This window comes from Melanostigma gelatinosum, assembly GCF_949748355.1.
Source record: "Melanostigma gelatinosum genome assembly, chromosome: 16".
Lineage (NCBI taxonomy): Eukaryota > Metazoa > Chordata > Actinopteri > Perciformes > Zoarcidae > Melanostigma > Melanostigma gelatinosum.
Window position 1 is genome coordinate 9,588,959 of NC_136649.1, and position 24,785 is coordinate 9,613,743.

At 45.6% G+C, this 24,785-nt stretch overlaps 1 protein-coding gene across 2 annotated transcripts in view; it reads right to left on the reverse strand.

The window, feature by feature from the left end:
- Window positions 1–2,194: 2,194 nt before the first annotated feature.
- prkd3 (protein kinase D3) overlaps window positions 2,195–24,785 on the reverse strand; it is a 32,734-nt gene continuing 10,143 nt past the window's right edge. Inside the window, exons 3-19 of one of the 2 annotated variants that reach the window (XM_079286053.1) lie at window positions 18,372–18,510; window positions 14,745–14,876; window positions 14,060–14,217; window positions 12,983–13,172; window positions 12,811–12,888; window positions 12,543–12,729; window positions 12,011–12,134; window positions 11,721–11,798; window positions 8,672–8,948; window positions 7,455–7,507; window positions 7,013–7,085; window positions 6,803–6,909; window positions 6,494–6,655; window positions 5,389–5,487; window positions 5,019–5,286; window positions 4,417–4,502; window positions 2,195–3,773 (exon numbers count right to left, since the gene is read on the reverse strand). In XM_079286053.1, coding sequence (XP_079142179.1) covers window positions 3,600–3,773; window positions 4,417–4,502; window positions 5,019–5,286; window positions 5,389–5,487; window positions 6,494–6,655; window positions 6,803–6,909; window positions 7,013–7,085; window positions 7,455–7,507; window positions 8,672–8,948; window positions 11,721–11,798; window positions 12,011–12,134; window positions 12,543–12,729; window positions 12,811–12,888; window positions 12,983–13,172; window positions 14,060–14,217; window positions 14,745–14,876; window positions 18,372–18,510 — 2,385 coding nt within the window. In that variant the 3' untranslated portion in view covers window positions 2,195–3,599. Of the gene's footprint in view, window positions 3,774–4,416; window positions 4,503–5,018; window positions 5,287–5,388; window positions 5,488–6,493; window positions 6,656–6,802; window positions 6,910–7,012; window positions 7,086–7,454; window positions 7,508–8,671; window positions 8,949–11,720; window positions 11,799–12,010; window positions 12,135–12,542; window positions 12,730–12,810; window positions 12,889–12,982; window positions 13,176–14,059; window positions 14,218–14,744; window positions 14,877–18,371; window positions 18,511–24,785 lie in introns of both variants that reach the window. The other variant, XM_079286052.1, reaches the window with a different exon arrangement.

Sequence of the window (24,785 nt, forward strand, 5' to 3'; positions counted from 1 at the left end):
GGAGAGGAGAAGCGGAGGAATGGAGGACATAGGGACAGGTGAAGAGGTGGTGGGGGGGGGGGGGGGGGTGAGGATGCATGACACACAGACCTCCCCTTGAGGTGACGAGAGACCTGAAGCTAGCGGGCAAAGCTGCTTGACAAATACACACAGACCCCAGGATCAGGACAGCGAGGACATATAGCTGTCTCTGATCCTCCGACAGATGTTATTTCTGACACGCATCGGACAGCGCAGTCTAGAGTCACGTCAAGATGGAAATAAAGTGGATTTCTATGGTTGAATGTGAGAAAAACTCCAGTGAAAAGCTAGTTGCACAGGCAATTTCTAAATACTAGACAACAGTGCCCATACCTGACGCTATATTTGTAAAAACAAAAAATAAATGGAAAGAATCTTTATCCATCTTAAAATACACAAACACACACACTGTTCCAGAGATTTCCCACAAAGACTGTGACTATCCAAACACAATCTCACTGGATTCTCCTACAGTGAGTGACACCCTCTGGCAGCAAAGAGAACTGCTTTTTTACTGGAAACGGACAGTGAGACTACAGGCACTGACCCCCTGTGACATTATGTATACAGCAAACATGGGCCCCTATATCACTTCTTTGTTTCCTTTCTGTTAGTGTTCATTCGATCGACTATAAATTGCACCTATTGCAGGGCCTGAATAATTCCCTGTTATTATATTCACAATATTTAAAAGTACTGTATACAAAAAATACTCTTGTAAAAAAAAAGAAAGATATACGTTGTTGAAGTTCTTTAAAATGATTCTAATCTACTACCAAGACTTCAACTTTCCCCTCACAGTTGAATACTGGACCACGATTGGCTGCCAAATTAGTTTAGATGTCACAAATGCGAGCACAGAGCGACTTCCTCTCGATGAGCGGATGAGTGTGGAAACAGCCTGCTGGTTCAGGCCCACATGTCTCTCTGCAGACTGAAGGTCATCCTAACAAACCAAGTGAAGCAACCGTTAGCTGAAGTGTTGCTTCAGTGTTGAGATCTTAGTTAAAGTTGGTGCTGTACTGGACAATATTACATCTATATTTCCTGTCCTTCCCATTCACATACATGAGGGGGGGAGGGGGTATTAGAAACATTTCTCAATAAAATAACACCTCTATGACTGAACTAAACAAGACTTTATGGCAGGAAAAATGGATTACTGAAACTTCTACATCTCAGTCCAGCCACAAGAGGGAGACGTTGCACTTTATTTCACATGCAGTTTTGCTCTTACCTCCTTTCCTCTCGTTCACTGTGGCTTCACTTTTTCTCCACCAGGAATCCTTACAATATAACTTAAACAAGCTACACTCAAACATCTGCTGTAATACAGGGATTCGTTGGGTTTTTCCTTTGTTCACGGCTTAATGTGTGAGGACCAACTCAGTCAAACAGTGCCGTTGTATTCAGTCTGTACATGTCTTCCTCACAGAGGTTCATGGGGTCATCTGGCCTGCAAAGAGGACCCACATCTTGAAAACATCCAGACGCAGGAGCGCAGTACCATTTAGAGGAGAAAAAAAAGGAGTAGCTTAAACCTCTCATCAGTGGCTATTAGATGATAGCATTGCAATAATGCAAGCCATGATTGCTAACGGTGGTCAGTCGATATCTACAGTAAATGCAGTGGAGATATTGGTGGAGGAATCAGGGAAAGCTACACTTCAAAGATTTTGGAAAATCGATGACAGCTGTCTATTTTATGCAGCTTACAGTGAACTGTACCTTCAAACAATAGTCCTGTTTTGAAGCGCAGTCCAGGAATAAGACAACGTATTCATGCTGCTAGAGCTGGGCAACATGTTTGATACTGGAAGGGACTCCATGACAGTGATTTCAAAGTCTTCCACAAACCCCCACTTCACCACCACCCTCTTTAACGATGTCATTACTCCCTTGTGGTGAGCGACTGGCTCGGCAAAACTGCTCGGTGTGGTGCAACAATCACATCCAGCTGCTGAGAATGGGATCCGACATGTGAAACCACCACAACACACGCACAGACACACACACACACACACACACACACACACACACATTGTGATGCAACATGCACAAGGCTATAAGCCAGGGCTGCTTATGCATGCATGCCTACTGAGGTGCTGAGATACTAGATCTACTTTTAAAAGTCAGGGGAGTGAACAGAAAGATGTTGTTTTGTTTTGTTTTTATTCCATTGGTATGTACTGAATTTTACAAAACACTGACACCTGCCAATCCAGCGGCAACAAAGAGGACAGGAAGAGGACAACAGGAAACAGGAACGTACTCCCAAAACACACCAACAGAGCAAACAACAAAACTTCAGTACAATAAACTCCCATAGTTTCTACTATGTCCACCGTCGAGACACAAAGGGCTGTTAAAACGGTCCAGACAACATCATAAACAAGGTAACCCACACCAATATTTAGTTCCATGTAAAAACCTTGGTTTGCCGCCTCCGGCGTTGCAACACTTCAGATAGCTAAATCAGAAACACATACTCCAGAACTGGAGTTCATTTCAAAAGTCACATTCAAGAACACTGCGAAATTACAGAAAAGGATGCACAGAAACATGAGGCTCTAACATAGAGTCCATGCCGCGTTCGCCTCATGTTGAATAGAAAACAAAATGGCTCCATTATTGCATTATTGCATTTATCATGTTAATTTAGAAAAAGGTGTGGAAACACTGAAACAAACAAATGTTTTTTGGTCAGGGTCTGTTGGTCACTGTCTCGAGGGGAAAGTTGATCAAACGTGCGCGCTATTAGACGTGTCGGTTGAAAATACCTGCAGAGGTTTGTAATAATAAATGGTGACAAAGCAGCCAAAACCGCATGACTTTCATCAACTTTCTGCCAATTGTCTCTGGCTAAACCTTTGCACCTCGACTAGGCACTCACACACCGTTTGCTCTCTGTAGCAGCGAATAGTGTTTCTATTCAATTGCTATGTTCAATGGTATTATAGTGCAAAAAAACGACCACATTTAGGAAATACATATTCTTAAAAAAAGCATACAAATATATGTGATAGTTCCAGTTTCATGCCAAAAGACAGTCTCACAAACAGGCGGGAAATGAGAACAAAACTCAATTCTCACCCTTTACTCCTGGGGTAAGCTCTCTATCCGATCTCTTCTCTCACATAAAGAACAGAGTCATATTATTACTCAAAGATATCCAAAAGTGTGAGTACAACAACTAAACTATTAAGTTCCCCTTGTTTTCGGTTTGTGATTGTTTTCAACAACGAACCAAACTTGAGGAAATCCATGGAATGTTTTGATATCGTGCAAAAAGAAGACGAACACTCTTCTCTCCTGACAGTTTCTTCATGCGTTTTCTGTGCCGCGCATCTCCACCTGCATGCTGCTTGCAGCAGCGCATCCTGCTACGAATTCTCTCGGGATTTTCCCCACTTCAAAGCCTCCGGAGGGCGACTCTCCACCTGATCGGCTTCTCTCTGTTTCCACAACAAACAGTTCTGGGGGGGGGGGGGGGGGTCCGCCGCCCCCAAAAGTCTCCCTGTGAAACTTCTTGTCCTTTTTTAAAATACGTGTGGTGTAGTAAGTCCCCGGCTGTGCCACTAGGGGTCCTCTTCCATGTCGTCCAGGTTGGGAGCCATGATGTAGTGTTTTGGGTGAAGGAGACTCTGCTCGTCCGCGTACTCCTCCCAGCGTGCGTCGTCGCTCTCGTGGGTGATGTAGCGCTCGCCTCGCCGCGTCTCAAACTCCCTGAGGTCCAGCCATGTCTGGTAGTCCTGAGGAACAGAGACACAAACTTTGAAATGATTCCAGGATGGTGCTCCTTCGTGAGGAGGTGTTGCTGACATAAAGTCATTGAATTGTGTGTATGTCCACAGGCTTATACAACATCTGTAATGTAATGTCAATTCATGGATAGTGTGCGTCAGTGTTCCAGTAACATAAGAACTCTCCCCCTTAAAGTAGGCCACTACTATGGCAACCTCTATGCAGACGCCTTAGTGAAACGAATCAATCATCCTCATGTTCTATGATCATGTGCCAGCTAGTGAGCCTTTCGGCAAGTGCAAACCAGATTTTACTGCAGATGTGTTGTACACAAATGATATGATGCACCCTTGGTTGGAAGCAGGAAGTATCATGTTGGCATGGAGTCAGTAAGTTTGTTGCCATTTTTGCATCATGGAAAGTCATGCTGAATTGGCTATTAGCAGTTCCTGTTTGCACTTTAACCCATGATGTACTGACAACTATCAGTGGACCGTTGATGCTGAAGAAAACATCCAAACGTGATGATTATGAGGCAACATGTTTGGAAAGTGAAAGCCATGCTGAATCCAACATTATGGGTATTCTGTCTGTGTGTTCAGCTTTGCCTGAGGTACGACTCTGAGAAGAAGAAGAAAGCTAATATGTCACCTGTAACCAGGGATGGCTGAGACACTTGTCAACGCTGTACCTCTTCCTCATCTTGACTTGGAGAAGATTGTTGATCAGATCTGTGGCTGTGAAGGAAATTGAAAATGAGAAGAATCTATAAACTGAAAAGATCTATCATCTCATACCAACAGCTTACTTAAGGATGTGCCTTTGAAAGGGTTAGACTCTAAGCAGTTCACAGCAAAAGATGAAGATCAGCAAGAACAGGGGTTACTGAAGCTGGTTTACTAAACATCAACACCAGCACCCTCAGTTGTTTCAACTTGTCATATCTTTCAGACTGTATGTAGGGGGGGGGGGGGCTGCAGCTGGGGGAGGTTTGAGAGTGACTCACCTCGACCGCAGACAAAGAAAAGTAAGAGCAGAGTTCAGACGACCCAGACGTGTAGGTGGAAAGGACAAGCCTGAGGCTAAATGTCTCGAGTATCACTTTGACATTAAACTACAGGTTTAACCGAGCCGCCAAGCACTTACAAAAGTGAAGGACATACAAGCCAACCGGCAGATTAGATCAGGCAAGGGTGAGTTCCTGCTGTAAAGGGGAAGGGAACAAACGGACAGATTGTTTTCGGTCTTCTTACCCTCCGCGGAGATGTCCTTCCAGGGTGTAGGGGGGTACATGAAAGCAGCATTCTGGATCTGGTCGTTAATGTCCTCGTCCTCATTAAAAGGGAAAGTCCCACTCAAGCTGACGTACACAATGACTCCCACTGACCACATGTCTAAGGAGCGGTTGTAGCCTTTACTGCGCAGCACCTCTGGAGCCAGGTAAGCCGGGGTGCCAACCACCGAGCGCCGGAACGACTTCTCGCCGATGATACGGGCGAAGCCAAAGTCGCACAGCTTTACCTGTGAGAAGACGGAGAAATATGATCAATGCATCCACACACACACACACACACACACGCGGCCTGCATCAATACATATACATGTCTTTTTTCTTTTTTTCACCTGAGGAAAAGGCTCTGCGGAGGCCAGTAGTACATTCTCAGGCTTCAAGTCACAGTGAACAATGTTTTTGAAGTGCAGATGTCTCAACGCCACCAGGATCTGTTTTGCGAGAAAAAGTCGAAAAAGCACAGACTTAGCTAAAAAAATAAAAAATAAAAATCCAGATGACAATGATGTAAACTCCAGCATCTAAATGTTTAATGCATGAGGTGTCTTGTATAAACAGGGTAATGTTTGTACAGTCTAAGCAGTAGAATCTATGATGCAGCCACATGGAAAAATAACAGCAGCATAAGCATGCAAATGCCCTTAAATACTTCCATCCTGACCGGCACCTTCGCATAAAGACACATGATCTCATCTCATCATAGCATCTATATTCACGAGGCCTGGCGTAAGCGAGCGCCGCACGCATGTCTGCCTATGGCCCTGTACCAAAAACCGCAGAGTGCCTGGCTCCCCTATCCTGACCCTGACATTGACAGAAGTCCTCCCGGCCACATCACAGCCGGGCCCGCCGCAGCTAATGGGGCTGTCGTTGACGGGCCCCCGCTTCTGTTTGGGGCCCGTGATCCGCGGATGGCCCAGGGGCCTGCTGCTCTTCTAATCAAGCCACAAAGCCACCAGCACACTGCAGGCTGTAATCCACCGCCAGAGAGGGGGCCGTGATGCCATGCAGGCTAGTCGCATAAACAATCCCCCCCCCACCCCCCCCCCACCCCCCCACCCCCCAAATCAGCTCACCACAAGAATAAACAGGCCCTGGAGCGGCAGCAGACACTCAGTGGGCTGACACCCAAAAAAAACAAAAAGGGAGGACAGAGAGAGGGAAAGAAAGCTTTGATACAAAATAAAACATAGAAAATGCTCGCAAGAACTTTAGTCTAAAGCGTGGAAAGGCAATGGAACGCTTTATGTCGAGTTGATTATCATTTTATTTGAGATCAGCTGCTTTCAGAGAGAATATGGTAACATTAGGCTTCGGAGCGTTCCAGTTAAAGCCAGCCTGAGAGTGCTGGAATCTTAATCTTAAAGGCTTGAGGGGCGGAGGTGAAAGAAACAGGAGGAGATGGAGCAACACAGTGTGTGTTTCTGCAACACGGACCTGTGTGACTAGGAACTTGGTGATGCGCTCAGGCAGTTTGCTCTTCTCGCTGGACAGAATCATCTCCAGCATGTCGCCGTGCAGCTTCTCCATGACGACGAACACCCGCTCCGGCGTCTCAAACATGCACTCCAAGTTGACGATACCTGGGTGATGCAGATTCTGAAGAAAAGACACAAAAGACATTGAGGTAAGAACTTAAGGAGAGACAGTGCGTGACATTGTAGTGTATATGGAAAGGCTCCCGTCAAGGCCTCTCATACTTGCAGTGCATAGACTTTGATTTCATTGATGGATTCTTGTCATTACCTGTAATATGGCCACCTCGTTCCTTAGCTGGCTCTCCTGCTTAGTAGGAAATCTCATCTTGTCAATAACTTTGATGGCCACATCTCTGCCGCTCTTCCTGTGTTTGCCTAGGATATGATGGGGACATGGTGTAGTGAAGAACTTTAAACAAATGCTGTACAATTCACAGCCGAGCTATTTCATATCAAATGTATCAGAAGCAAAACATACCTCCATACACAATGCCAAACTGGCCGGATCCCAGCACATCATCAGAGAATATTTGGTACACTGAAGCAATATCCTATACAGGGATCATTTTCAATGTTACTGCTGTGTTTTTCTTTGACTTTTTTCCATGTTGATATTGGCAATCAGTTAAGGTTACATCATCAAAAGCCCGGAAAAAAAACAATTGTGCTCTTCCAAAATGTTTTCTGGTCTTGCCAAATCATTTACTTTTACTCAATGCAGAAGTGGAACTGAGATGAAAATCCCTTTACCAGCAGCTTCCCCATTCATGCAGCACAAAACTTTAGTCAAGAAACAGTCGGAATCTATTTCAGATTTTGACCACAACAGATACTTTAATAGCAAATAAATGCGTGCATGTGCAGGCTGTGCTGGGAAATTGTACAACAGCTCCTCCCAGAGAAAAGAAGGCCCCACTCACCACGTTCTCCTGGATCTGGCAGTTGGACACAGATATGCTGATGGACAGCTCTTCTGGAGAACAAAACACATGATGTTTCTACATTCAACAACTTAGAAAACGACACTTTACCAAAGCATGAGCATGAATTTCTAATTGTAGTCCGAGACGCATTGCTCAAACACGAGTATTTTCTTTTCTCTCCACAACTGTCAAGCTTATCGCAGCTGCATGCAATATGTCACACACAATAAAGCATTTTATCACACAATAAATTGGCTATGCAATCGATCTGGGAAGCTAAGTGTGACTGAATGGTGCAAGTATGCGATGCATTTCATAACAGCCGCAGTGGCTAATTCTGCATGCCGGCCCATACAAAAGCCTGAGATAAAAGCGAGTAGAAAACACGATGCTGTGATCATTCAGCTAATGCTACACGCTAAAAAAAAACACTTTGATTTAGAATTAGAAACGACCGCATACATTACACCAATATTTACATTCAAACAGCTCATTGTCAAGTCCTGTTTCTGCACAGTCATGTCAGTTCATTTGTCACCACTGTCCTCTCCGAAGGGTGATTCAGTCACAGCCTTACTTCCTTTAGCCAGTAGACACTATCACAGGGGTTTTCCTGCCCCGCTAAAGCTAAGGCTGGCTACCGAAGTGCTTTTTCAACATTTTAGCCAAGGTGGTGCAAAGTGGGCGCTACTTTCTAATTGAGCAAACCTCAAACTTATTATCAACAGACTTATCAAGACATTTCATTTGTTGTAGCCTCTGGCCCTAAGTAACCTGTAGCCTTGTGTTGAGTCAGGAAAACCCCTCTCAGTGATGACTTATAATGTACAAGTCATCACTGAGAGGGGAAACAATTCAGGCAGTCACAAACAACATTATAAACTATGCTCTACATCTCTCTTAATCTCACAATTCAGATAAGTTTTGCATGCCAAAAGATTAGGTATGGCTATTGGCATCTCACACTAAATTAACTCAAGAAATGTTCAATGAAACATCATAAGAAATGTTTTTTTACTTGATGAATGTTTAGCACTTTTAAATCCCCTTTCGGCACATGACATTCCAATGTCTTATTTTAAATGATTGACCGTCTAAATCACCTTTTAGATTTAAAAAAATGAACTGTGCTAGCTCTAATTCAAGTTGTTTTATCATTTATTCCACAAAAACAATGCTTTTTTAGCACAAGAGAGCTGTGATCTTCCACTTACTGTGATCTTTGCCCTGGCCAGCAGGACTGGCCACACTGGGCTGAGGGGTGACGGGCATCAGGGCCTGTCTGATGGCCTTCTCCCAGCCCTGAGCCACATCCATGCCGACTCCTGAGGCGGCCAGCGCGGGGCTGTGGTAGTGACTGCAGTTGTTCTCCCCTACATAGTAGACCATGGTGGCTGTGATGATCTCGAAGCAGTGTGGGTTGCTGCCCTGGGCCAGATTACTGTAGTCTCTGCACTGTTCCACCTGGAGGATCTCGGACAGAGGGATTTCCTGTGGGAGGGGTGAGGGACAGAGAATATTTCATCAAGTATATTTTTATCAAGTGATATTTTAACGATCTTTCTCTCTTTCTTCATTTAGTCCACTGGTTGTTGCCTGCACAGTCACAAAGAACCAATACACCTGAGGCATAAACAATGTATTGGTGTAGGAAATAACAACATGCATTCTATAAGTCATATTACCTTTTGAAGGAGAGATAAGAAATAGAAAGAAAGAAAAATACAAATCAATAAAACAAATCTACAGAAATTGCTAAAAAAAAAACTATTTGCTCTATCAAGTCAACACGTTTCCTTCTTGCTTTAAAATAAATTTTAACTTTTTTAAAGGTGATTATCTCATCAAATAAAATACAAACAGAAGAAAATCTTACAGTAGCAGAAACTTTTTAAATTATATAATGCACCACCGAAACCATAACATGACAGAAACAACAATAGACGTAGTAACACTCACACACACTCCAAAAGTCTCCACACTCGTTACTGTTGTAATCACACACAGTGTTGACTATATACAGTAGTCCCAGCTCTAACTTTCTCCTTTACTTCTTCTCTCTCTTATGAGCACATACAGAGGGGACAGTTTAGCACCCCCTTCCCCTTCCAACTCACTGTCAAATTAAAGCGAGGAGGGAGGGTCGAAAATAAAATAAAAAAACACGCTCCAGCCAATGGGGGCTCACAGAGGCGCACGCTGTCCCCTCCGCGTGGCTCACCACAGAGTATCAGATGAAGTGCTTGTGGTTAGCGGGCCGGGTCACGTGAGCGGGCCCTGTGGCGGGCTGAAGTGCTCTGGTTCCCTGATTACAAGGCAGGGCCAGCCAGAGGCCCCATCTCAGCACGAGCCGCTGGCGCTGCCGCTCGCCACTGAGACGAAAGACACGGCAACTCCCGTTCCTCCACAGGGCAGAGAGTTGGTGGGTGGGGGTGTGAGGGGTGGGGGTATGTAAGTGGTTAGGGGTGTGTGTGTGTGTGGGAGTGGGGGACGGGTGCAACGTTTGAGTGCGACAGGACTCAATCCGGCAGAGACAGAGAGAGAAGCCCCCTCACCCCATAAGAGGTTCTTCAGAGAAAGCCACAAGTACAGGGGTCTCGTCTTCAAACGAGGAGCCGTTATGGCTTCCAAATGGAGAAAATGGCTGCCATGCCTGCCAAGCAAGCCACCACGCGACCACCACACTAATCAGATTGGAGGTATAAAAAAGAGAGGAGAGGGGAGGACAGTGGCCACACACTGATGAGCAGCAGGCTAGAAACTTCAGAGAAAACGACAGGACGGAGGGGACGCAGACCGAGCATATGGAGAATCTGTGGTTTTCTGAGAAGAACCCCCTGAGAGAACCTTTTTCTACTGTACGCGCAGGAAATCATCTCACATTATCTATCATCGGATACATATCTGCTACTCCGAAGCAGCAGCCGTGGAACAAAGACCAAACTTTGGAGCATGAAAAAAAAGGCCTTTCCAGCTAGCCTTCGATTCGCCTCCTGGAGGTCTTAAACGTAGCTGAGTGCCAAGTTGATAATAAAGAACCACATGAAGCTGCCAGTGAACACACCCTAAAGGAGTCGGTCCCTGCTGAGGTTTCCTCTCCGAGGCTTTAGTGGCAGGGGATGCAGGGTGTGACAGAATAATTGGGAGAGGAGGGTGAGGGAATCAAGATTTCTTTTTTTTCTGACTTGTTTCACAACCAGCATAAAAGGGTAGTAAGAAAGACGACTTTAGAAACAGCTGCGTATAAAACCACCTGTTTGACACACACACACACACACACACACACTCAGAAGTAAACGTCTCTCGCACTGGAAACTCTGCAGCATCCTACGCGCTCCATCCCACTGCAGAACAAGTCTGACCACATGCTCGAGAAGGTGTCAACGTCTCAAGACACACAAAGCGGCACGAACAATAAAACGATTTTGACACAACCACCAACACACATGTGAAAGTCTTTACCTTGCAGGCTCCCTCCCTGAGTCCTCAGTGTGTAATTACCGTGCTATTAAGCCCCTGCGGCAGTGTAATGACTGACTACGGTGCTGGCACTGAGCGGAGAAGTGTCACGCACACTGATTTTACATATAAAAGTTACAATGTTTCACTCGCAGCCACCACTTACTTGGGAATGGAATTTTTGTCTCAGGTTTCTCAGACTATGATATAGAATAATCATGCATCAAAACTCTCCTGTAAATCCACTCTTTTTTTTTTTACTTGGGGATCCCTATGGTCAAAAGTACGGCTCTCTCATTAAAACCCCTTCAAATGCCCCATCTGATCTGATCTGATCTGATCTGATCTGACTGTAGCTAAGGGTAGCGACTGTCGGGGACTTGATCCTTTCGCTTCATGCAGGGAAGAGACCAGGCTACAGGGTGAAAACCCACAGGGGGGTTTTCAGCGGGCCGAACTGACCTCAGGGTAGTTTACAGTTGCAACACGACAGCCCTCAAGCTGAGTCACACAGCTACCACTGGGTTCGACTGAATTGACATACCGCTCATGAGTGTGACGGACAATATGCAAACATGGATATGAAAATGGATCACTCCTAATGAGTTCCAACGTCACCACGGTGAATCATAACAAAGTAGCGCAATGGTAAATTTGCAATACACTGTCGCTATAATGGGGACTTCTTATTCTTTGAATTTGCATTAAGCTGCTCCATTTCCTGACCGTTCATTAAACGCTTCTGTGCATTTGATGTGGAGGACAAGGACAGGATTTTCCAAGAGATGATAGCTTCATGCTTACTTTGTAGAACTTGGCTCCGGTGTCGTTCTGGAAGAGACTCAGACTCTTGCTCTCCAGCCTCCAGTAATGTCTCTTCCGCTGTTCAAGGGGGAGAACGAACGCAAAGTCAGTCCAAACGACAACAAGCACATCAACCCACCGACGTCACAGTGCTTTAGAATTTAGTTTCATGAGGAAAATACCTTCTGTGCTGAATTCAACACATGTGAACAGCTTTGGAGAAGGAGTTTTCCCCAGCATACAGGCTAAGCACAGCCTATTTTTCAGACTGGGCTCCTTATCAGTCTTACCAGGTTGTCCCTGCTCGTATAATGAACCATCCAGCCCTCCTTCACTAGAGTGGAGCTCCGCCTCTTGGTGTGTTTGATGGACTGGACCACCCGCATCAGAGGGATGTTGCTGCTGGTGGAAGGGCTAGACAACAAAAAAAAAAGAAATCAAGATTTCATGAATCAATAAGACAATTACTCGTACTTATATTTATTCTTCTAACCACCCAACGTCTGGTAGGTCAGGAAGTGATGCATTGTATGTTTGCAGCACTACTGGAAACATAAAACGCATGCTGCTGGTGTAGAATAAACATAGGAATTGGGCAGTTGGACCTGGTGATTTAAAACATAGCCGCGAAGTCCCCGGGTTGAATCAGGCTGCCGACCTTTCTTTGCTTTTTGTTACCTTTGTTTGTTGCCATGTCTTCCCCTTCTCCCTCTTGTTTCCTGTCCCTTTCTACTGTACCAGTCATGTTGGTCTCAGAATGGGGTTAGCAGAAATGAAAATGTCAAACAGGATAACCTCTACTCAAAAGCAACACCTTCGTACCTAATCGTCTTGATGGGCTCTTCGTCCTTCTCTCTATCCAATAAGGGAGAATCCATGTCGAACATCCTCTCATCTGGGGTGGAGGGTTCCTCGGGGTCGTCCAGTCCTCTGCCGCCATCCATGTCGCCACTGTCCACCTCCATATTATCCATAGTAGTGTCGGAGTCTGGGCCAGGGCTGGCTGGCTCTACACACGAACATCATTATTATCATATTTCAAAGTGCAAATATCTCAGACATACCACTGTGGCTGTGAACTAGAACTTACCTCCGTTGAAGTCCACCTCCCCCAAACAGTCCCGAGGTACCTTTGAAGCGCATCGCTTATGGCAGTTGAATCTGCAGTCTGACAGATGGAATTGGAGAAAAAAAAAGATAAGTGTGGCAAAGCATCACCGATCACTTTCTAAAAATCAAACCACTCATCAAAAGTCCTATACCTTTACACTGCATGCCCTGGCGAAAGAGACCCTTGAGCAGACGCTTGCAGTACTGGCAGATAGTGGGGCGAGTGTAGGTGTGAATGGCGAAGGTGTGCGGCACCTTGACCCGTCCCAGCACCATCTTCTCCATCCAGATCGGCCTGCCGCTCCAGGACAGGATCCTCTTCCCCGCCTCCTGATGGGACCTCTGCTGCAGGGGGGGGGGTGGGGGGGGGGGTTGGAAGGATGGAAAGAAACAGAAGACGGAGGGACGTTGGGAAGAATTTAAAACCATATGCAGGAAGGACGTGAAGCGGAAAATAAAGGAAGAACGGCCTCAAAGGGAGTATTTGAGTGATTGGGAAAGACAGAGTGAATAATGGCATGGTAGTAGAAGAAGAGAAAGAAATCAGTGGAAAAGAGATATGCCATACTGAGCAAGCATGACTTTGCATACATACAACACGATCCCGGTAGTCAAAAACCGGTTATTAGATCTGTCAGGTTTTACCACATATTAAGTTCAGATTTTATTGGAATGAACCAAGCTGGAAGCTCCTGACAGAAATGGGAAGGAGGCTTTCTCCATTTTCATATATGAGTAGATACACAAACATTGACTTTTAATGTCATCTGCATAATTACTTTTCCTGATGACCTTTTCGTGGGGACACAGACAAGAGGGGAATATTCCAGTGTGGGCTACAGTGAAAAATGTTTCATTAGAAGGATCTCTCCGCTGAGCGCTGCGCAGCGCAATTCAATTTTCTGCATCAGTGGTGTTCTACAACAGGGCTCAGGAGAGTCCCCCACGGAAGAGAGCCAAATTTGATAAGTCGAAGATGTTTAACAGCTTGTGAGCAGCGTGCGGATTGACTGCCTCGCATTCTTGGCCAGTTCACCTGGCTCCCCGTCTGATTTAGGATGACGTCTAAAGTCCAGGCCAGCTCATTTTATGTGTGAGGATGATTTAGAGAACTTAGAGTTTAGAGAACAAGCAGATACTGTCGTCTTTCCAACTTTTTCACAATGCTCTCTTTCTGTCCATTCCTGTCCAAGCGCATGCATTTACGCAACCACCAATTAAGAACTCACCTCGTCCAGGACGACCACGGCATTCTCCACAGGTGCCGGTCGGGGGACGGAGAGGCAGGGTCCGGGCAGTGAGACATTGGACAGTCGCCTCTTCCTGACACCGGTACAGTTATTTGGGATCTTAAAGGCGCAGCGCTTGTGGTAGTTCAGCCCACATCCTTAAAACGTGAAAACACAAATGACATCAGTCACAAACGCTACGGTAGTATGGATGGTACAGATTACAGCGAGGTGAAAAAGGGGGGAGCATATTTTCATTCTGCAAATCGGCCACACGGTGGCACCACTGGTGGCTTGAAAGGAAAGTATTTTTTACAGTGTTTTTACAGTAAATCAACCACTTCATTTTTATTTAAATTCACAGTCAGGGGACTTTAAAGGCAGCCTGATGATAGGAAAATGAAAGAATATCATTCAAATCTGATCCAACGAGGACGAGCACACTTCCACTGGGATCTGAAAGCATTTCACTGGCTACAGTGCCAAATCTTTCTTGTTTGCTTGCATATCTCCCTGATGCATTGTTGAGGTCAGAGATGTGGTGTGTGTGTGTGTGGGTGTGTGTGTGTGGATACACATCCACAAAGAGGATGCATTTGCTCCCTACAGTGGAAGGTCTTCACCTTGGTTAACTCACAGGGTTCCACAGAATTCAACGAGGTGTTTTTGTGTGTTTATGTCTAACCTTCACATTTAAGCCCCTGCCGGACGAGACCCCAGAGCATCTCCCCGCAGTAATCGCAGAAGGTGGGGGCCTTGTAGGAGTGGACGTAAAGGGCATGGGGTCGGATCTGGAAGTCTTCAACTGTGGCCTGAGCTAGAAACAATACAGAAAGTGGTCGAACTAAAAGTTGGAAAAAGCAAAACAAATCTGGAAAACAGTTTGTTGAAAGAAAAACAGAGGAATCAAAAAGAAAAAAATGATGACAAAAATATGACAAATGAATCAAAAAGACAAGAAGAGAGCAGCCATTTATCAAATGTATTTCACGCGGTTTTAATATGAAACCAATATCTGGTCCCACCAACAGAAATGAGATTCTCTCTGCAAGTGCTCCAAAACAAACAAATAAAAGTGCTATGTCTGCACGGCTGCAACAGAGGGCGCCACATCCGCAAAGACACTTTTATAACGTCCTAACTTTATGTATGAAAGTGATAAGGCACACCCACCAGACACCAGAGAAAATGCACAATGACCCCGTTATATCAGTCAATCGTTGTTATTAAGAACACAATATCAAAACCAACAGAGCTGAGGACGCGTCCCCTTTCCTGTCTCTCTCTTATTTGTCCTTCATGTCTGAGCTGTGTTGTGTCAAACACACACACACGCACTGAACTCATTGTTGGAAGCGAGCGTTGGTTAGTCATGGCTGTGAGTCATCAAAGATGTGCGGATGCGTAACATATGGAGGAGACTGCCGCCCAAACCTGTGTGTGCAACTGAAGCTACAGAGCTTGCATTAGCTGCTCGCAGTGACCAAAGAGGCAGCGGTTCATCTTTATACTCGGGTTAAACAGAAATACCTGAGCGCTGGCCATAGTGTGTGTGTGTGTGTGTGTGTGTGTGTGTGTGTGTGTGTGTGTGTGTGTGTGTGTTCATTTCCTTTGAGGTGACTCGACCGAGCACATTTGCTTTTCGACAAGTGAGGAAATGCTCAGCTGTTGTGATTGTGATGAGATGCAGACTTCCAACAACAAATATGACATGTGGCCTGTGAAAACAAATAGACACTTCCTTTGCTGAGAATCTGCTCCACATAAAAGAAAGGAGAAAACATCCTTTCCGACAGAAATCAATTCAAGATTTGGAGCAGGAAAAAAAAACCTTTAGATGTCATCGAAATCCTCACTGGCAATATGAAGAAGCCGGGTCACACTGAATTCATCTGATCTGTTAGCTTGACAAAGCAACATTTCCAAAGGCAGGACAGATCATCGGTCAACTCTAGGGTCATCCCAAATAACAAACCTTATTTAAATTTTCAACCCACTTCCTGGGACCGCTGCTAATAAATCATCTGAGATATTCACGTTCATGCACCATCAACACAGGCATTGTTTTTCTCCATTTCAGCGAAATACTGGCTGGTTGGGGGATTTTTTTAAGTTTGGGTTTAATTTGAGAGAGCAGAAAGAACTCCGGCGGGTCACATGTCACGGGGTGAACACAGCTCCCTGGCAGAGACACATGAAAGGCGGCATTCATGTGCTTTTTCACACACGTTTGCAAAAACAACTGGCCGCTTCTTAGCAGTCGCGGTGTTATGTAATGCCCCGTCGTGCTAATTAGCATCAAACAACACCAGACACAAACTCGACACGTTGTTTTTCGGAGAGCTTCTCACGAAACGGAGAGGCTGACATGAATGCACTATCTGTTCGAGGCACAGAGCGTTCGTTCGGAGGCCACACGTTTCCATCTGACAAAAACAAGTTTGCCATATTGATGACAAACAGAATGTATTGTAAAATATCAATTTCACACTGCCAGCAGTGGTGAAGAAGGAGCCTGTGTGGCTGAGTGTTTATGGGAGTGAAAAACGGAACAAAGGGACAACGGGTCGGGGCAAAACCTCAAATCCTCATGGGCCGAGATGGCCTGCGCAGTGTCCGCTGTGTCCAGGGCCGCCCCGCACATCAGAGCGTGTTTACAGTCGGCGTGTCTTCTACAATCACTTACTGCGGGGAAAACAAACCCTCTGCTTTGAGCCCACGGCCAAGAAAAAGCCACTTCTGCCTCCCTCTCGCAGCGAGAGAGATATTCAGACCGTCTCTCTCTCTCACGGCCGCGGAATCCAACAACAGGTCGGTTCAGGAAAACTGGAACGGAAAATGACAGGAGACGCGGGGCGGGAAGAAGAGGCTCATATTTTTCTCTGAACCGAATGAGCGGCTCGGGAACGTGGATCTCCCACCTTGCGCTTCTCAAACAAAGATGTCTGACACCACGCAAAGCCCCTTTCGTGAGGAACGCTAAGTTTAAAGTGTTAAATGAAACCGCATGTGTTGCACGTGCAGCAAATCTGGGATCCGACTCGTCTGTGCCGGTTTTCGTCAAGTATATCTCAGGCGATAAACTGTCAAGCTCCACTGCTGGGGCTTACACCTGCAGGTGGATTTGTTGAGGTATGAGGGATTAGAATGAGAGAAAGCGAGCAACAGAGACTGACACAAAAGAGAGCACAAGACAAACACAGACAGTCAGAAACAAAAAGGAGGAAGTTCTCCAGTCTTTAGTCGACATTCCTCAGCCCTGATGCCTGCAGTATCCTCAGATCCTGAACCTATACAATCATCCCCCGCCTACATCCCTGCAAACAATACTCTCAGCCTCCCCCCCCCCCCTCTCTCTCAGGAGAGAGGGGGAGATTTTCAGCACAGGTGGTGTCAGGTGCTTCCCAGTGGAGACAGATGGAGCAGGAGAACGGATTAGAGCCGAACAGATACTCTGAGCCGCTTGTTGGTCTCAGCACCGCGCAGGAAGCTGATTCATTCATCGCGGGAAACAACAGAGAAAAACCAAACACCTGCGTAGCCGCCGCTAGAGAGGTTGACAATCTGATGGAAACTTTGATGAGGAAGGACGAAAAGAAATGTATCGCACAATAAAAAGCAGGTGAGCGAGCGGGTGGAGCGCCGGAGTGATTCACTGGCAGCAAATTCAATTGACAGCATCAAATTGAACAAGAATAATATTTCATTTTGACTGAAACGTCTCAGTGAGAACAGAGTAATCTCAGCCACTGAAGTTGCTTTGAGCAAGACACTACAGGCTGTTTACTGGAAGGTTTGTCAACCATGACGAGGCATAAAAACACCTGAAGCTTCCTCCAGTTTCTTAGTTTAAAGAGCTGCAGCGACTAATCAATTACTTGTCAACTGTTTTGATAATCAATTCATCGGTTGAGTCATTCCAGCTTCTTAATTGTGAATATTTTCTGGTTTCTTGACTCCTCTGTGACAGTAAACTGAATAAATTGGAGTCGTGGACAAACAAAGACATTTGAGGACGTCATGCTTTAGGCGCCGCTGATCATTTGTCACTATTTTCTTACATTTTTGTGAAACAAACTAACTAATCAATTGACCAAGAAAATGAAATGAAACTTTTGAATTTGCCAGGAGCAACAGTTCACAAAGGTCTGTTGGGTTGTTTCTTTCACTCACAAGAACGCTAACGAACAATTCATTGTACCACTACTTTGCTCGTGTTCGATCTAATCTGAGAAGCTGGAGAAAAACCATTCAACACATTAAAGGGGGGGACACTATGCATCTATTCAGAGCTCCACTTCAGCCTACATACCAGAGAGCACCACCTCAATGAGGTCTCCTTCGTGGATGTCCTCTGCCGAGGTCAGCCTCTGCAGGATGTTCTCGTCGTTTAAGTCGTGGCGGAACAGCAGGATCTTGTCGTACATGCCGAAGAAGCCGCACTCTGGGAACTGGAGAGAGGTGGAGATACAAGTGAAGATATTCGTGAAATTGTGAGCCTGACGAATAATGACAGATGTAATGTGAGATAAATGATCAACCCTGTACCTCTAATATTTTCTGCAGTAGACCCTCTGTAAATGCACACACGCACACTCGTATTACATCATATCCAGTGGCTTACATCACCATCAGTATGAGGACTAGAGTATTCTGAACCCAGTGGCTCGGGAAGAGAGCTCCTGCTCACACCTCCTTTCCTCCCTTCAGAGGTCTCTACGCCATAAAGCAGGAGGAAATACCACCAAAAGGACCCTTCAGTGAAGAAGAAGTAAGTCATGTACGTGATGTATCAGTTATGTTGTTTAATAAGTGTACACACAATGAAGAATCATCAGGATTCCAGCATGGCCAAGGCCGCCAACTCAGCAGTCACCGTCACTGACGATGTCTGGGCCGAACTGAACCGAGGCGAGCCGGGTCTGACTCGAGGCGAGTGCGCCCACGTGAAGTCACGTGATCGCACAAGGGGGCGGAGAGGGAGACGGGGAAGGAGGAGGAGGAGGTAAACATCCTGAGAGGAGAATCAGCTCACAGGAAGTGCAGCGGCAATCAATACTGACTGAGTCACTTCCTGTACCGAGGCAAGCCCTCTTAGAGAGCAACGTTCTTGACACAAGGAAAGGGCTACAACCAAATGATATGAGCACCAACACAAGCAAATTCTAACGTACACTTAATATTGCCTGCTCATCATAACATCACTTTGCCAACCGGAAAAAGCCGATCACCATTGGACGGATGTTCAGAGCTGTCGTGCAGGGTTTGTATCAAAGCGGGAATTGGGGGCGCAGTTATTTCACACCATGGCTTGGGCCTAGTCGCAGTGCCAAGCAGGCTGGTACTGGAGGATCCACCAGCTGTTTCCCCCTGAACCAGGGTCACACACAATGGGCCACGTAGAACAATGCCACTGCGGCCCCGGAGCACCGGGGGTTGGCAGAGCGTCTGGGCACGGGACACACAAGACACCTGGAGTCATTCAACTGCCAAGAAACACAGATACAGAGACAGCAAGACAGATTGATGGCTCCGAAAAACATGGGTGTATCGGATGACTCGTGTCAACAAAAGCCAGAGGAATGAACTGTCAGAAGGCAAGAAAAATTGAATTCTGCACAGAAACTGATGACTACTGAGGCCTGCTCTGGTCTTTCAGGCCGTAGGCAGGGAGACTAACGCCAACAAAGGAGCTTGTCGCCCTGTCCCCAACCTACACTCTGATCTCCCAGCGGAGGAGGACAAGGTCCCTTCAGGGATCAATAAAATACATCATAACATCACTACTTGTGCAGCAATGGGTTTTCCCATGAAAGGCCCTGCTTAGAATAGCATTCATGAACTGTTCACTCTTGGAATAAAGAACATGCAGCCGAAGCAGCAATATTCCTCGGTGTACATATTATGCAACAGTTGCGCTGCACATGATGCAATGTCATGTTGGACCAATCAACCAGGATATCATTTCTGGAAAGATACTTTGATATTTCATCAATTCCCCTCCAATGTATTGGGCTGGAGATAGATAACTCACTGGCAGGTACATCAAAACCCAAACGATCAGCATTGCTGGATTCCACTTGGGGTAATTGGGGGAAAATAATCGTTTTTTTGTCATTTGGGTGAAGTGACCCTTGTAAATAAATATGGTAATTAAATTCTAGGTGGATGAGAGCGTTGACTTGCTGTATTACTGTGAGAGTGGTCATTCTCAAATGGGGGTAGTGAGGTTGTGTCAGGTTAAAGCTTGCTTATCAACTGTACAATTATGAACCGCGAAAAAAGTTGTGGGTTCAAATTGATTGGAGGTCCTTTCGGAAATAGAACCACAAAACGTTCTGACGTGCGCTCACAATCACATGCACGTCGCCGCCGTGACGCTGATGAGTTGGTAATACTGCTAGAGGTGAGCCTCCACAAACGCCGTGGGCCTGTGGTGTGTTCGAGTGTTCATGTGTTTTTGCCAAATGAGGATATTTCGTGGCACTTCACCGTAAAGAGTCGCCCTTCCATCCGTATAGGAGTCCACCACCAACCAATCGGAAGGCGATTCCCTCTGCATCACAACTATTGCAAACGCAAACATGCAAAGCTAACAGGAGAAAGTTTTTGCTCAGCCCTGATTGTAACACAAGGCGCGTGCCTGTATAGTGGAACACTTCCAACTAGACATACCTACATCCTAAACCCTGTCACCCTCTGCGGTGATTAATGCTACGTGGCTCAAACCAACACCACGCAGGCAGTGGGGGCATCCTTCCTGAGCCGGAGGGCTTTTTCCTCCACCTCGAACCTGCACGCACATGGGTCGATGCCCAAATCTAGCCAGCTGGAGTCACCTCCTCTCCCCCCCATGCAACACTTTCCACAGTATGGATCCCGGGTCCCATTCCAAAGCCAGAGCATCTGCATGCCAGCAAGTATAACTGCTGCTAGGGCAGAGGACACTACTTTTTTCCGTGCCCCGTTAAAGCAAGAGGAAGCCTGAGAGGTACAAGAACAATAGAGTGGCAGGTTTAGGACACACTTTAACAGAACTTTGTTCAGATTGTACAGATAGAGCGATAAGTGATGGCTAACCTGTGGGCCCAAAGCAGCTCCCGGTACACACTCACGGAAAAAACAAAACCATGCTCCTGCACACATATGCGGCCTCACACACCATCACCCGCGCATGCTACTGCACACTTCGCCGAAGCCCGTAGTGACCAAGCATGTCTTTTGTCATCTTCAAACGCAAATCCATTCAGCGGACCACACACGCACACCAAAGACATCGGCCGGGAGGAGCTGTGTGTGGGGTCCACAAGTCAGGCTGGAAGGACGAGTGGAAAGGGGCTTTGCGGTGGTAAGCTTTTGTTAAACGAACTAATCCGCCATTGATATGCTAAATCCTGTTATCAGGAAAGAGAGTGAGAGGCAGGAGAGGAGAGGAAAGAAGGGAGATGAAGAGAGAGGTGGGGGGGGGACAGATCTGAAATATGGTCCTATTTCATTGGGGAGCCAAAAAGAAATTACCTCAAGACAGCCATGAAGAAATGATCTGGTTTGAATAACCATGTGTGCCATTTGGCGTTGAGGAATATTGATGCTATCAGTTGCAAAATGGTATAATTAGGGAAAGTCAGAAGCCATAACTCATCCATGTACAACGTTCTGCTGAACGTCTCCGCTCGCCCACTCAAATAAAACCAAAGTGTGAAGACAGAGGACACAGAGGAGAATAAAAAAGCTTTTGTCGACATAGAATAGTGTTCTGCATGATTAATGCGGTCGGACGTTTGTGTTTCTGTGCATGGGGTGATGGGTGGCTGAGGTGGGCGGTAAACGGGAAGCAGCGTTGCGAGCGGTGCTCAGGCATCTGACAGATTGGCCATGTGATTGCAGCGAGGAAAAGTATGCTGCTTGACCTCCGGCTGCCTCGCACCTTTATTAGTCTGGCAGCAGGCCAGACAGATGTGGAGGACAGTTCCAGTGAAATGTCCTGCTCCAGATCCGTCTGCATGGACGTGTGCAGCTCAGTAAACGATGCATTCAAAGAAATAAACAGCTCGCTGTAGGTCATGTGCACGCTAAAGCAAAGCTGCGACTAACGATTACGTTATTTCTTGATTCACCTTTTAATCATGTGGCCTATAAAATGCTACCAGATTCATAAACCTCAAAACGATGTCATCACATAGCTAACTTTTTCAAAATGCAGTCGTTGCTGATTGTTTATCTGTGGATCAAATGATGAATCATCTCCACACGCGTGCATTTTAAATGTATCCTTTTATTCCCTGCCAAAGTCAGCCTTTCATGCACACGAACAGTGTTTTAGACCAACACCAATGGCTCTCTTCACAAACACTCTGGATGCAGTTTTGTAATTCTGCATAATTATCATGTGATCTCTCTCCCATGTGTGACTTTTTTTCTCTTTTTTTTTTTGGATAATCTCGACACGCTGGCCTGTACTCTGTATTATAACCAATCTGTAACAGCCGGACCCCCTTCATATAAACCTGAAGGCATGGAAAAGAGAAACTCAAGCACAAATATCAGTTTAAAAAATGAGCACAAACACAGTAAGCTGTCATACAAATCAATCTATTCCCATCAAGAAAAGGAACCAACGGCTTCATTTAAATGGTGGCCCAGGACTTCCAACCTTCCACAATTTAAAGATTTTCTCCAGACCCTTGTCATCTGAGTGGGACGCGGATCTTGCTTACAGTTTACCCAGAGATTTATTTTTGCATTTAACGATTATTTTGGCAATTCAATGGGACAGTGCACCTGAAGAAATGAACGTGAAGATGCTAGAGTGGATGGAAAACAACTGTGTTGAAGATGAATGAGCAAGTCTCTCACTCGGCTACTTCTGAGCTGCCACAAGATGTTGTTTTTTATTTGTTTCTGTTTGATATTTGAAGAGACTCCCTCAGAACACATTAGAAGCTGGCTCAAATTACACATTCAAACTTGGGAAACAACTCCGAGCACGACTTGACGAGCTCCACAGTAAGTCATGAAACCAGAGGTTCCACTGAGCCACAGAGAGGGTGTCACAAATAGGAAAACACTTTTCTGCGCCAAAGCGATGGGGAAACCGTTGTTTGACTTCGAGGTGTACGTTAACGACCACAACAGAGATATTCTTCGAGAAGTCGTCAAACTAATGCATTGGAAAATCCAATTATGCGCTCATGCGAGCCGTGGGGGGAAAAACTGTGTAATTACTTTGTCCAAGTCACATCAAACACGGTGTGGAAAACTGTGTTAATTAATTAAAGTCAACAGTGGAATTGTATTTGTTTTCATTATATCTTATTAATGTGATGCCCAGCAAGTTTTCCACGCGAGAAACACATGCGCAACGAATTATGCAATTACTAGAAGTGGGCATGAACATAATTCCTTTGTCACATGGAGTGAAGCATCACAAGACGGCACACTGGAAACACTCTGCTTTTCCACTGTCTTGTTCAACATCAAGTGTTTTTGGTCCTCCGGTTTGCTTATAATTTGGTTGTATAATTTCGAAATAATTAACTTTGATGGTGCAGATGTCCTCACTGTGCTTATTGTTTTGCTGTCTCGGGGAGGGAATGTTCCAACCCGAATGAAGTGGATGGAATCAGCCGCGAGCAGAAAGTCACACACAGTGTGTTAAAGTGCTACGACAACCATAAGAGCTCACATGAAGGAGCTAACACATTGCTACTTAACCTGTTGTGAACTTTAGAGATGGACAATGATTGCTAATTACAGCTTCAAGTCCACATCTGAAGCATGAAATAACTGTGGCTGGTTGAATTAAACAAACATGCAAGAGAAAAGGATTGTAATTTATTCTTTTATTTTTACGTAACCAAATGCGCCGATCGCGCTTTTTTGCCGCCGACGGTCAATGAGCCATATCGACCGATACACCGCCCCGAAAAAAATATTTAAATCGTCAAAGTATTTGCTTTGATTTTTAAAAAAAATCTTGGCTGCATTAGTAGTTTTAGTTATACATTATAAGCTGCTAAGAGCTGGTGTAAGAAAGTTTAACAGGTCATAATTCTACAATTTTTCACAATTACGTTAAACATTAAAGTTTACCTTTGCCTAATACTTTCTACTGGAAAGAGCTTCAACTCATCATCATGCATCCACGACGAGTCAAGCAACTGCATGCAATGTGCTTCCCTTCTCTGCAGTCACTGCATGCTTCTTTTCAATGGTACATTACATAAAACCATTTGCGCCGTCGTTTGCCGGCATAGGCCAACGAAAACACAATACAGCTGGAGGCAGAAAGAGCAGGGGGGGGCGGCATTACCCTCATATGGTTTATATCCAAGCAGGCATCTCTGTACACTTGCAGGATCAAGCAAACTCATCCCATCCCTGTCCACTATACACACACATTCATAACATGTGCTCCTCCTGAAGTCAAGTCTTTTCCACAAAGGAAGACTCCACCAAGTGTAACCAACTGCAGCAGCCACATGCTGCGGAAGGGAAACTCGTTCGGTGGCGGAGCGGCAAGAAAAGCTGTGACTTTCTCACTCTACGCGCTGACTTCTCGTTTCCTTCCATGTGGCAGAGCATGGCTCATTCATCGTTTTTTTTGTTGTTTTTTTTGCTGCATGGGGCTGTGTCATCGTGGAACACGGCGATATGTTCTTCAAAACAACAGATCGCGGTCCGAATGACATCTGACGCTTCTCAAAGCTTCTCCGCACGAGCTGAA